The sequence below is a fragment of the Salmo salar genome, chromosome 22, assembly GCF_965601325.2.
Source record: "Salmo salar chromosome 22, fSalSal1, whole genome shotgun sequence".
Taxonomy (NCBI): Eukaryota; Metazoa; Chordata; class Actinopteri; order Salmoniformes; family Salmonidae; genus Salmo; species Salmo salar.
In genome coordinates, this window is record NC_138312.1 from 43,809,930 (window position 1) to 43,824,949 (window position 15,020).

Consider the following 15,020-nt stretch of genomic DNA (forward strand, 5'->3'; position numbering starts at 1 on the left):
TAGACTGCGAAGACCGACAACCGCCGAAACATCTATTCTATAACGACATGAATGAATGTCACTCTGAACTATCCATTATAACCAAGACAGAGCGAGAGAGGGCAGACAAACTCTCCAACAGAAACAAACTTTTCAACAGAGATCCCGACGACACACTGAGCGTAAATATATATTGATTGCAATTATTACCAAATGAGTGAGCGTTCATGTGCAAAGGATTAGCATTTCAATTGTTATAATTATCAACTCTGTAGTGTCTTCTCAGCTGACCCCCACTCCCCTTTTGTCTAATAAGCCGCCATGCCGGTTTAGCCCACTAGGGCACTTCCCCCTATCATTTCTTTGTAACCATATCTACTTTGTTTGTGTGATGCATTTCTGTGAGTACTTAGTAAATAAATGATTTTAAGACAATTGATGTATGGATGACTCATAGTGAAGACTTGGCTCGTGCAGATAACCAACAATTTACGACGTTTGGAATGAGACTGACGTGAGGTAAAGAATAATTCATTAATCAGAAGACTAAGTGATCAGATAGAAAAATATATGAAAGTTATATTAGGAAAATTATAACTTTGTAATCTGAATATTTTCCTGGGTTCCCCGACTTCCTAGTTAATTACAGTTACAAGATTAAGTAGTTTAATCACGTAATAATAATTACAGAGAATTTTTGATAAAGATTAATCTTCAGTTTAATGATGCCAAAGACACGACAAGCCCCAGCTCTCCAGTTCTTGCATGATAATCATGTGAGATCCATTATCTTGTCACCTCATTTTACCAAACACTCCTAGTAAACTGTACCATAGCCTAATGACAGACCCCTCAGGAATGTAAATATAGTGAAAATGGGCATAATGTGAGGCGAGGTACGATCCAACGATGTAAAAAGTAAAGCACACAATACATTACAAAAAGCTATATTTGCACGTTGAAACAATAGTGTTGATTAAGTCCAGCAATCACACCAAAGACCTAGAATCTAAGACCTACTTGTCTTGAGTGCTGGGAACTCGGTACGGAGAGATTATGGAAGCAGAACTCATTTTTGTTCTTTGCAATGGCAAATTATCTTTTACAAATAATTTAAAACAAATATTTACCATATGTATTTTGCTTATATCTGTATCAACATCTGCCATCATCCAGTTCCCATTAACTGTCTCAAGAATCTTAAAGTTAGTCATTACACACAGATATAACATTTCCATGTGTGTTAAACTAATTGTTCAAAAATTGTCCATGTGGGTTTTTATGAATAGATGCACATGGGGTTTTATATGAAGCACATTTATTTCAACAATTTTATGCCTGTGCATAAATCAAAAATTACAAAAGAATCATAAAGACTATGGGTCACAGTGTATAGGTACCCCTCCCTGATTGGCTGTGGAAATGTTCCTCAGTTCAGTGGGCAGGGCTCAAGCACTTAATTGGCAGGTATGACACAACAATAGATCCCCTGGGGTGTATTCACTAGGAACCAAACAGATCAAAAACGGGGAGGGACCTACCTGAATTTGTCCATTAGAAATTAAGTTTCCATTGCAAAACGTTTTGGACTCATGATTACACCTCTGGCTGACTACATCAGTTACATGGCCATACAGGTTCACAAGGGAAATGTTGATATGGCAGATTCACTCATGTACAAGTACAAAAAAAGCATTTCCATAACCCCATCATCAACATTGAATACTGACAAAACCATGACTATTTAACTTGTTTTGCTTTAAGACAGAAAATTAAAAGCATTACACCTTTAGTAAAAACTGGTGAGCACAGTCTTTTTTGGAGCGAAGGGGGGAATAGACCAAGTTTCTTATCATCTATCGTTCCCCTTGTACCCAGTGGGAGGCCGTGTCCCTCACGCCTTCCCTCCTTTTACAGTAGGAGGCATTTATGTCTCTGCTTCCCCCGCCGGGCCTGTAGCGCCGCCCTCGTGGCCATCTCAAACACTTCCCTCACCCCATCCTTGCTCTTTGCAGAGCACTCCATGTAGCCGAAGGCACTGATCCGGTTCGCCATGTCACGCCCCTCCTCTGGCTTCACAGGCTCCTGAGAGGGTGGGGGGGGTCAGAATGTGGAGTCAGGAAAGCCACATATTGATCTTCTGAGAATTGTGTGTGTGTGAGAGAGAGACTGACTGTACCTGCTTCATCTTGGCTAGCTCTCTGCGGGTGTGCTCGTCGTTACGCAGGTCCTTTTTGTTGCCCACTAGGATAATGGGAACGTTAGGGCAGAAGTGTTTGACTTCTGGAGTCCACTTCTCCGGGATGTTTTCTAAACAAGGGGGAAGGGCAGAAGTCAAGGCCAGTAGGAGTTAGCGAGAGCAAACTTCTTCAGCATACTAATCAAGGCTGTCCAGTAGGGCTGAGCGATATGCCGATATATATCGTGTGATGATAGAGCATAATATGAAACGAGACGTTTTTCTATTGTTTATTTCATTGTCGCAAATCACACTCTTTACAGCAATATTTTTCGTCAATTGGACGACGCTTTGCGTTCGGAAATTTGCAACACAAACAAACATGGAAGAGCGTGAACGTGGCACAGAGCACGGAGACACGGAACTCGTACCTAAAAGAGGGGCAACTTAGGTCACATGGATGTGGTTTGGGTATGAAAAGTCTGACAGACCAGACAACCGTACTCTGCAAAATATGGCGCAGGCCGGTCTCGACAACAGGCTCAAACACCACTAACCTCTTTTACCACCTATGCAAGAATCATGTGAAACAGTACGGAGAGAGTCTACGGATGAGACCCAAAAAGGTAACAAAACAAACCCCCGACTCAGATGTTACAAGAGGCTTTTGCCCGCGTTACACCATATGGCAAAGAATCACGAAGATGGAAGGAGAACAGCTGCCTTTACAACTAACATCTACAAAGACATGGCCCCAATTTACACGGTCGAGAAACGGGGGTTTCGTGGGTTGGTGCTAGAGGTCGACCGATTAATCGGAATGGCCGATTAATTGGGGCCGATTTCAAGTTTTCATAACAATCGGTAATCGGTATTTTTGGACACCGATTTTCCGATTTTGTAAAAGACTTTATACATCTTTATTTAACTAGGCGAGTCAGTTAAGAACACATTCTTATTTTCAATGACGGCCTAGGAACGGTGGGTTAACTGCCTTATTCAGGGTCAGAACGACAGATTTTTACCTTGTCAGCTCGGGAATTCGTTTTTGCAACCTTCCGGTTACTAGTCCAACGCTCTAACCACCTGCTTTACATTGCACTCCCCGAGGAGCCTGCATGGCAGGCTGACTACCTGTTACGCGAGGGCAGCAAGAAGCCAAGGTAAATTGCTAGCTAGCATTAAACTTATCTTATAAAAAACTATCAATCTTAACATAATCACTAGTTAACTACACATGGCTGATGATATTACTAGTTTATCTAGCGTGTCCTGCGTTGCATATAATCAATGCGGTGCCTGTTAATTTCTCATTGAATCACAGCCTACTTCCGACAAACGGGTGATGATTTAACAAGCGCATTTGCGAAAAAAGCACTGTCGCTGCACCAATGTACCTAACCATAAACATCAATGCCTTTCTTTAAAATCAATACACAAGTATATATTTTTAAACCTGCATATCTAGTTAATATTGCCTGCTAACATGAATTTCTTATAACTAGGGAAATTGTGTCACTTCTCCTGCGTACCACGCAAGCAGTCAGGGTATATGCAGCAGTTTGGGCCGCCTGGCTCATTGCGAACTGTGTGAAGTCCATTTATTCCTAACAAAGGCCGTAATTAATTATGACATAACATTGAAGGTTGTACAATGTAACAGCAATATTTAGACTTAGGGATGCCATCCGTTAGATAAAATACGGAACGGTTCCATATTTCACTGAAAGAATAAACGTTTTGTTTTCGATATTATGGTTTCCGGATTCAACCATTTTAATGACCAAAGGCTCGTATTTCTGTGTGTTATTATGTTATAATTAAGTCTATGATTTGATAGAGCAGTCTGACTGAGTGATGGTAGGCACCAGCAGGCTCGTAAGCATTCATTCAAACAGCACCTTCGTGCGTTTGCCAGCAGCTCTTCGCTGTGCTTCAAGCATTGTGCCGTTTATGACTTCAAGCCTATCAACTCTGAGACTTGGAGTAGTTGTTCCCCTTGCTCTGCATGGGTAACGCTGCTTCGAGGGTGGCTGTTGTCGATGTGTTCCTGGTTCGAGCCCAGGTAGGAGCGAGGAGAGGGACGGAAGCTATACTGTTACACTGGCAATACTAAAGTGCCTATAAGAACATCCAATAGTCAAAGGTATACGAAATACAAACCTTAGAGAGAAATAGTCCTATAATTCCTATAACTACAACCTAAAACTTCTTACCTGGGAATATTGAAGACTCATGTTAAAAAGGAACCACCAGCTTTCATATGTTCTCATGTTCTGAGCAAGGAACTTAAACGTTAGCTTTTTTTACATGGCACATATTGCATTTTTACTTTCTTCTCAAACACTTTGTTTTTGCATTATTTAAACCAAATTGAACATGTTTCATTATTTATTTGAGGCTAAATTGATTTTATTGATGTATTATATTAAGTTAAAATAAGTGTTCATTCAGTATTGTTGTAATTGTCATTATTACAAATAAATAAATAACAATAAAAAAAATTGGCCGATGAATCGGTATCGGCCTTTTTGGGCCCCCAATAATCGGTATCGGCGTCGAAAAAGCATAGTCGGTCGACCTCTAGTTGGTGCTAACACTCGACCCAAGGTACCAAATGCAAATTGATATGCGACACGTATTAATGCCAAAATAACATGCAAAACAGGCAAGCCCCAAAAATATAAATATATATATTTTTTTTAGGCCTATATTTATTTTGTTTGCAACTATAGTTGAAGTGTTTTCTATTTACTTTTAGATTTTATACATTCATATTTTATTACATGCTTAATTGAAAATTTGCCCAGGTTCTAAATAAAATAATCAAATATGAGTAAGTACCTTTTTATTTGAGTATAATTAAAAATGTAATAAGAAATAGGCCTTTACATGTGGTCATTTTATATAAACTATTTATTCATTTAATTTAAAGTTAATGTGCTATATCGTAATATGTATCGTTATCGGGATATGAAATGACCTATATCGGGATATGAGATTTTGGCCATATCACCCAGCCCTACTGTCCAAGTAAAAGTCCTCCGATTGTGGGTGTAAGTGTGCTTTCCAATTCTGTCAAAGCTCTGTCACCAAAAAAAGACCGGGTGCCACAAAAGTGAATGTGTATACGTCTGCACAGTTGTATTGATGTCTGACAGAATTGGTATGTGTGGGTGTCTGTACGCGTAGCGACATAAATACTCACCCAAACTGTCGGGGCTATCAATGGAGAAGCACATGAGGATGACATCGGTATCTGGGTAAGAGAGGGGACGGAGCCTATCATAGTCCTCCTGGCCTGCTGTATCCCATAGTGCCAACTCAACCTGCCAAAGGATTTCAAGACACATCAACCAACTGTGCCCAACTTCCCAGATAAATACAGTGTATCTGACCTATTATGAAACAATGAAGAGGCATGATGCAGAATGGCCAATCCACATTTAATCATAGGAAAAGTCAGCAATACCACATAATTACACACAGCTGGGCAACTTACTGCTTAGAAAAATCAATTGAAACAAAATGTGATATCTGCCAACACTGTCTGCCACTATTGGCGCTTACCAATTTGGGCAAGCCTCGAGTGAGGTTGCAAATTGGGAGGAGCCAGTGGTGACTGTTGGCAGATTTTAATTCTGTTAATTCTCATTGATCGTCCTGCTTTGTATGATAAATGTAATTTACAGCGAGACAAACGCAGGTTGAAAAAAACTAAGGGAGAAGACATTACCTGTTTGCTGTCGACCTCAATGTCAGCGACATAGTTCTCGAAGACAGTGGGCACGTAGACCTCGGGGAACTGATCTTTACTGAAAACGATGAGCAGACACGTCTTCCCACACGCTCCGTCTCCCACTATGACCAGTTTCTTTCGGATTGCTGCCATGACTGAACAAACGAGAGAATGTTGAGACAGACATAAATACATTACAGATCAAAGAGTTGGAGCATGGATGGTACTGGCAACAGATGTTTTCAAGTCCTGCATGGGCCTCATATTACGTAGTTAATAGTTACAGTATGTTAGCTGTAGCCCATTCATAGGCACCAACTCCCTTAGAGTGCATATAGATGAAGGTAACTTCTTCCTGGGGGACTTATTAAGAGCCTGGACACTTGCTCAAAATGCTACCACGCATCGCTTGCGGTATGGTTTTGGAAACATAATGAACATATCTTTTATATCAGTGACAAAAAATAAATAAAAAGGTACAATTATTACTCGCCTTCATAGGGTTAGTGTTCCCATGTGATCATATCTCCATGTTACATAACTTGTTTAGCGAAAACAGACAGAAGAGACCACCTGTGCTCCTGTACACCTGTGTGTAAGCATAACTGGGGAGGAAGTGTAGTCCGTCAACTGGAAGCACACAGTGTATGGATCTGTGCCAATCTGCTAACATTATAGTAAGTGAATCTTTTTTATTTGAAAAATTTCCCCCCCTCGCTGATATGAAAGATAAGGGCCAAATGCAGGGCTCTAAAGTGCGCCCAATTTGGTCTCATATGCGACTAAATATGTTTCTGTGCAACCAAGCGTTTTATTTTGGGAGCACTGTGCAACTATGAAAAAAATCTCCCAGATAGTTGTAATAATGATAAGGCTTCGCTGTGACGTTGTTTCCGAGTTCCCTAGAGAAAGCGAGTGCAGATCCATTAGCGTCATTGTTGCACCATTACTACAGAGAAAACGGTTTGCTTCTAGCTCTACCAGGTCAAAAGATCTGACCCAATATTACTGGCGCACCATTTTTATCTTCCTATAGCTGATCGCCAGAACCGCATTTTACATTCAGAAACCATGTCGTGGACCGTTATAAAACCACTCGAGCGTCGACGTCGTTAACCATTTGTTTAGACTTTGTTCAGTCATGTTACCTCGTTGACTAGCTAGCTAAGAACCTGGTAACTTTATCAGTTTATCCAAACATTTGGGGGCACATAAACAAAGGAAATGGGATAGCTTCTTCAGGAGATCAATGGTAATAGCAATGAATGAATGACAGATCTCTTGCATTTAATCATCCCAAACCTGACGTTTATAAAGAGACAGTGTACAATCTCAGTGCTTGAGGCGTCACTACGGTCCCTGGTTCGAATCCAAGCTGTATCACAACCAGCCGTGATTGGGAGTCCGATAGGGTGGCGCACAATTGGCCCAGCGTCATGTCCGGGTTTGGCCGGTGTAGGCCGTCATTGTAAATAAGAATTTGTTCTTAACCGACTTGCCTAGTTAAATAATAAAAAAAATAGGCCAAGAGCTTTTACACAATATAGAAACCTAATATTCCACAACTGACTTATTTACAGTGTTATATATTAGTTTCTAGGGCACAACATGTGCTTCAAAAGTAGCTAGAATTCCTTTAGCCTGTATCTCAATCAAAAAAAGTATTTTCTGGTGCGCCTAAATTTTATGTGGTACTTTAACTTTTTTTAAATTGGGACACAATTTTTTTTAAATTTAGAGCACTGGCCAAATGTTTTGAAATCTGTTTTCCAAGCGATGGTTATTGACTAGAGGTCGACCAATTCAGCATGGCCGATTAATTGGGGCCGATTTCACGTTTTCATAACAATCGGTAATCTGCATTTTTGGACGCTGATTATGGCCGATTACATTGCAATCCACGAGGAGACTGCGTTGCAGGCTGACTACCTGTTACCCGAGTGCAGCATCAAAAGGACCTTGTGGCTGCAAGGAGCCAAGGTAAGTTGCTAGCTAGCATTAAAAACGTATCTTAACCTAGTAATATCATCAACCATGTGTAGTTAACTACCTTGTCCTGCGTTGCATATAATCAAAGTGGTGCCTGTTAATTTACCATCAAATCACAGCCTACTTCAACTTCGCCAAACGGGTGATGAATTAACAAAAGCACATTCGCGAAAAAAAGCACAATCATGGCACCAATGTACCTAACCATGAACATCAATGCCTTTCTTAAAATCAATACACAAGTATATTTTATTAAACCTGCATATTTAGTTAAAAGAAATTCATGTTAGCAGGCAATATTAACTAGGGAAATTGTGTCACTTCTCTTGCGTTCTGTGCAAGCAGAGTCAGGGTATATGCAGCAGTTTGGGACGCCTGGCTCGTTGCAAACTGTGTGAAGACCATTTCTTCCTAACAACGACCGTAATTAATTTGCCAGAATTGTACATAATTATGACATAACATTGAAGGTTGTGCAATGTAACAACAATATTTAGACTTAGGGTTGCCACCCGCTCGATAAAATATGGAACGGTTCCGTATTTCACTGAAAGAATAAACGTTTTCTTTTCGAAATGATCGTTTCCGGATTTGACGATATTAATGACCTAAGGCTCGTATTTCTGTGTGTTTATTATAATGAAGTCTATGATTCGATATTTGATAGAGCAGTCTGACTGAGAGGTGGTAGGTAGCAACAGGCTCGTAGGCATTCATTCAAACAGCACTTTCCTGCGTTTGCCAGCAGCTCTTCGCAATACTTGCTTGATGCACTGTTTATGACTTCAAGCCTATCAACTCCCGAGATTAGGCTGGCGATACTATAGTGCCTATAAGAACATCCGATGGTCAAAGGTATATGAAATATAAATAGTAGAGAGAAATAGTCCAATAATAACTACAACCTAAAACTTCTTAACTGGGAATATTGAAGACTCATGTTAAAATGAACCACCACCTTTCATATGTTCTCATGTTCTGAGCAAGGAACTTAAACGTTAGCTTTTTTACATGGCACATAGTGAACTTTTACTTTCTTCTCCAACACTCTTTTTGCATTATTTAAACCAAATTGAACATGTTTCATTATTTATTTGAGACTAAATTGATTGCAGTTATTATATTAAGTTAAGTGTTCATTGTTCATTCAGTATTGTTGTAATTGTCATTATTACAAATATATATATATATATATATATATATATATATATATATATATATATATATATATATAAAAAACTGACGATTAATCGGTATCGGCTTTTTTTGGTCGTCCAATAGTCGGTATCGGTGTTGAAAAATCATAATCGGTCGACCTCCATTATTGACATTGCTAACACAGTGTTGAAATTATAGCTAACCACTGAAAACCCAATGGAGAGAAGGGTTTGAGAGCTATGTTAGCAGTAGCCCAATATTGGACGAATGTTACCCCTTTGTCCAAGGACCTTACATGTTCTGTTAAAAGGGAGAATTGGCTCCGGTAGCCAAAACAGCCAAATACCCCATACTGAAACGATTCTCAATTGCAGCACAGTTCTACAAACATAAACCCCTCTACTTTCATATCATATCAAAATAATTTCACAAATGCAACAAAAACAAACAGTTGCAGCAGACTCCATGTGTAACTCTGTGTTGTTGTATGTGTCGAACTGCTTTGCTTTATCTTGGCCAGGTCGCAATTGTAAATGAGAACTTGTTCTCAACTTGCCTACCTGGTTAAATAAAGGTGAAATAAATAAATAAATAAAAGACAGTATTTTGCAGTGAGAACAAGTTTGTGGCGTCTGTCTTCTGTTTACACACAAGTGTTCGGGGACGCAGATTAGAGGTCGACCGATTATGATTTTTCAACGCCGATACCAGTTTATTGGAGGACCAAAAAAGCCGATACCGATTAATCGGCCGATTATTATTATGTTTTTTGGGGGGGTTTTGTACGTACACACACACACACACAGCTCTGAAGTGACAACGATACTGAAGAGTCTGCTTAGGAGACAAATACTCAACTGTTTGAATAATAAAAATAGAGTTTAAGTTACCTGTGATGAATGCTGAAAACAAAAACTGTAATTTCTATATGCAGGAAATCCTATTTTAATAATGGGCATGGTAAGAATTGTCTACCAAAGTGCGAGTCATAATTCCCATGACACCTTCTAGCAAAATCTGAAAAGCGGTTCCTTCATTTATTCCATAGGATATTTTTAGATTAACTTAAAATAAGGTCTGTGTTTGGTTTAGGCTTACACCACCATGCCAATTTTATAACTGTGTAGATATCCATAGGATATAACTCTGATCAATATAAGCAAAGATAAAAAAAATTGTAGAGTGGATTTATGAAAATATGTTGACAAACGTTACCTAGTGAGATTTACACGGGTATCAAAACGCCGAGGCGGTTAAGCACAAAACACAGACCTTATTTGAAGTAGATCAAGACATTCTCTATGGAAGACATGAACGGTAAAATAACGAAGGAACCCCTTTCAAGTTCAGCCGCACGTTATTACAGGAATTATGACGCGTTGACTATTTCTCTCTAAACCATATATCTTTGACTATTACGAGCCTGCTGCTGCCTACCACCGCTCAGTCAGACTGCTCTATCAAATATCAAATCATAGACTTAACTATAATATAATAAACCTTAGGTCATTAATATGGTCAAATCCGGAAAATATCATCTCGAAAACATTATTCTTTCAGTGACATACGGAACCGTTCCGTATTTTATCTAACGGGTGGCATCCATAAGTCTAAATATTCATGTTACATCGCACAACCTACAATGTTATTTCATAGTTCCGTAAAATTCTGCCAAATTAGTTCGCAACGAGCCAGATTCTGTATACCCTGATTCTGCGTGCAACGAATGCAAGAGAACTGACACAATTTCACCTGGTTAATATTGCCTGCTAACCTGGATTTCTTTTAGCTAAATATGCAGGTTTAAAAATATATATTTCTGTGTATTGATTTTAAGAAAGGCATTGATGTTTATGGTTAGGTACACGTCGGAGCAACGACAGTCCTTTTTCGCGAATGCGCACCACATCGATTATATGCAAAGCGGGACAGGCTAGATAAACTAGTAATATCATCAACCATGTGTAGTTAACTAGTGTTTATGATTGATTGATTGTTTTTTTATAAGATAAGTTTAATGCTAGCTAGCAACTTACCTTGGCAACGTAAAGCAGGAGGTTAGAGTGTTGGGCTAGTTAACGTAAGGTTGCATCCCCAAGCTGACAAGGTAAAAATCTGTTGTTCTGCCCCTGAACAAGGCAGTTAACCCACCGTTCCTAGGCCGTCACTGAAAATAAGAATGTGTTCTTTAACTGACTTGCCTAGTTAAATAAAAGGTAAAAAAATAAAATAATTAAACAAAATAAACTGGCAAATCGGTGGCCAAAAATACCGATTGTTATGAAGACTTGAAATCGGCCCTAATTAATCCGCCATTCTGATTAATCGGTCGACCTCTAACGCAGAAAGCTAATTAGCACAGGTAGTCCACTGTCTTCCGTCTGTTTTCCATAAAACAAGCGCTATAACATGGATATGGCCGTGTGGGAACCTAACACTATAAAAAGGTGTGTATCAATTTATTTATTTTTGCCAATATGAAAGGATCTTATGCTTCCAAAACCATACCGCAAGCGGTGTGTTAATGTTTAGACTGAACATCAACATACTGCAAAACTCCCCCCAACAGATGACGCCTTCTTCCAATGACTCTTAGCTACACTATATATACACAAAAGTATGTGTACACCCATTCAAATGAGTGGATTTGGCTATTTCAGCCACATCCGTTGCTGACAGGTGTATAAAATCAAGCCCACAGCCATACAATCTCCCAAGAGAAACATTGGCAGTAGAACGGCCTTACTGAAGAACTGCGACTTTCAACGTGGCACTGTCATAGGATGCCACCTTTCCAACTAATCAGTTCTAAAAATGTCTGCCCTGCTAGAGCTGCCCTTGTGAACTGTAAGTGCTGTTATTGTGAAGTGGAAACTTCTAGCGGCAAAAACGGCTTAGACGCGAAGTGGTAGGCCACACAAGCTCACAGAATGGGACCGCCGAGTGCAGAAGCACATAAAAATCGTCTGTCCTCTGTTGCAACACTCACTACCAACCTCCAAACGGCCTCTGGAAGCAACTTTCTGCACAAGACCTGTTTGTCGGGAACTTCATGAAATGGGTTTCCATGGCCGAGCAGCCGCACACAAGATTAAGATCACCATGGGCAATGCCAAGCGTCGGCTGGAGTGGTGTAAAGCTCGCCGCCATTGGACTCTGGAGCAGTGGGAACGCGTTCTCTGGAGTGACGAATCACGCTTCAACATCTGGCAGTCCAACGGATGAATCTGGGTTTGGCGGATGCCAGGAGAGCACTACCTGCCTCAATGCATAGTGCCAACTGTAAAGTTTGGTGGAGGAGGAATAATGGGCTGGGGCTGTTTTTCCTGGTTCGGGCTAGGCCCCTTAGTTCCAGTGAAGGGAAATCTTAATGCTACAGCATACAATGACATTCTAGACGATTCTGTGCTTCCACATGTGGTAACAGTTTGGGGAAGGCCTTTTCCTGTTTCAGCATTACAATGCCCCTGTGCACAAAGTGAGGTCCATACAGAAATGGTTTGTCGAGATCAGTGTGGAAGAACTTGACTGGCCTGCACAGAGCCCTGACCTCAACCCCATCAAACACCTTTGGGATAAACTGGAACGCTGACTGCGAACCAGGCCTAATCGCCCCAACATCAGTGCCCAACCTCAATAATGATCTTGTGGCTGAATGGAAGCAAGTCCCTCCAGCAATGTTCCAACATCTAGTGGAAAGCCTTCCAAAAAGAGTGAAGGCTGTTATAGCAGCAAACGGGGGGCCAACTTCATATTAATGCCCATGATTTTGGAAAGAGATGTTAGATGAGCAGGTGTCCACGTACTTTTTGTCATGTAATGTAATGAGTCATGATCAGGGGCTATGTTACCCGTATCTATCTTTGTAGCAGTGGTGGAACTGTATTTTGAAATGAAATAACGGGATGAAATAAAGGGAGAGCTCTCACTTCAAAATATGAATTTGTCAAAATCATTGATATATTCATATGATCGAATAGGTCTCCTGTAGGATTTGTGATCTGGAACAACACAGCTAGACTGTGTCTAATGTTATGAAAACACTAAGGGTACTTTTCAGATATAGATTATTTTTAATTCATTCGGGAACATATGACTCAGATCAAAATGGATCGATTGTGCATATTTCAATGTCAATCAGAATAACATTAGTTAACGCAACTAAAGTAGCTAGCTAAATGAGTGGGATATCAAATCAAGATAACGAGCAAGCTAATGTATGGTAACGACCCTGGGTTTATAAGCGCGGAAATCGACTCGGCCGTTCGAGCATGCTTTTGCGGCACAGTTGATAGCCCATTGGCCTTCGGGTTAGAAGGTCGAGGGTTCGAGACCTGCTCCCTGCTGTTTCATTACAGTATTATCTACCCCCCTCCTTACAACAGTATTAACAGTTGGCTATTTTTGCTCGCTAAGTTACTGGCTTACCTACTTGATTAGCCACAAGATAAATAAAAAGTTAATGAATTAAACTAGGCAAGTCAGTTAAGAACCAATTCTTATTTACAACGACGGCCTACCAAAAGGCCTCCTGCGGGGACGGGGATTAAAAATACAAATATACGACAAAACACACAACACTAAATAAAGAGAGACCTAAGGCGACAACATAGTATGGCAGCAACCCATGACAACACAGCATGGTAGCAACTAGCTAGGCAACTAACAGAAGGGTTATTACACAGCTAACTAACTTTACTAACAACTAACGTTAGATAGCTTAGCTAGTTCTAGCTAGCTAGCTCAACACGAAATAAAAGTTGGTCAACACATGTGTTATTAATTTATGCGGCCATGTCTGATATTGCAGGGCACGAATACCACGTAAACAGCCCTAGCTAACTAACTAGTTAAGGTTATCTATGTGAATTTAAAATAACTAATTTGCCAACGATAGCTTGCTAGCGAATTAGATTAGCCTATCAGATGCGGAAGTGATGGGGTGGCTAGCTTGCTAACTGGCAAGGTTGAAGAGGAAAATACATTTAGACCTGGTTAGCTTTTAATGCGCTTAAAATAACTATGTTAGCTAGCTATACTACTGCATTATTGGTTTCTGAGTTATATTGGCAACATTTGTGTAATCCAATTAGGCTTACCTGGCCAATAGGTAGCTAGCTAGTTTGTTGTTTTCTTGATAATGTCTCGGTCTCACGCTTGACTAGTTTGCTTGTGTTAGGCTAGTAGCTCCCAACCGTGTTTGAGGGGGTATTCTGAAACAGACCGCGAGGAGGAGGTGCTTGACTCGGACTGCGTAGGACGGGTGGAACTGAAAAATCTTTGATGACCCGGACAGCAAAGTCTGTGTACAGTCAGGGTTTCCTCCCTCTATGGACACTGACTGAAACCACACAGTTCCGAACATGGCTACAACAGAGATGCCCTATTTCACCCCATCGTTCAGACTGCAACGGTGTGTTTATTTGTCACAAGAAAGATATACCTCCAGATGGACCTTGGCAAAAACACCAACAAATGAATTGATTCTCAAATAATCAATTTCCATGGTGATAATTATGATTATTAATAATAATGATCATAGTTAATTGATAATTATGATGAATTATAATTGCACTGATGGAGTATAAACGTTTTTAAAAGTCCCTGCTAAGAAATGAGTAAAGGTAGCCCGAGTGGCGCAGCGGTCTAAGGCACTACATCTCAGTGCAAGAGGTGTCACTACAGTCCCTGGTTTGAATCCAGGCAGTATCACATCTGGCCGTGATTGGGAGTACCATAGGGCGGCGCACAGTTGGCCCAGCGTTGTCCAGGTTTGGCTGGGGTAGGCCGTCATTGTAAATAAGAATTTGTTCTTAACTGACTTGCCTAGTTAAATTTTAAAAAGCCCTTGATCATGACTCTCAGCTCCATTACATTACACCTCAATCAGTGGACAAAGGCTGCTTCTTCTTTGAGATTGGGTTGGTGGATCACATCCAACGTTTAAGGTGCGTACACAGCCACCTACTGTACGGG

At 40.3% G+C, this 15,020-nt stretch overlaps 1 protein-coding gene across 1 annotated transcript; it reads right to left on the reverse strand.

Moving 5' to 3' along the window:
• Positions 1–910: 910 nt before the first annotated feature.
• Positions 911–14,366, reverse strand: LOC106583462 (transforming protein RhoA). The gene is made up of 5 exons (XM_014167662.3): positions 14,144–14,366; positions 5,895–6,052; positions 5,367–5,487; positions 2,159–2,289; positions 911–2,064 (listed from the first exon to the last, which is right to left on the reverse strand). Exons 2-5 carry the CDS (start codon positions 6,048–6,050, stop codon positions 1,891–1,893), a joined length of 582 nt encoding a protein of 193 aa, XP_014023137.1. The 5' UTR covers positions 6,051–6,052; positions 14,144–14,366; the 3' UTR covers positions 911–1,890.
• Between the last annotated feature and the right edge of the window lie 654 nt (positions 14,367–15,020).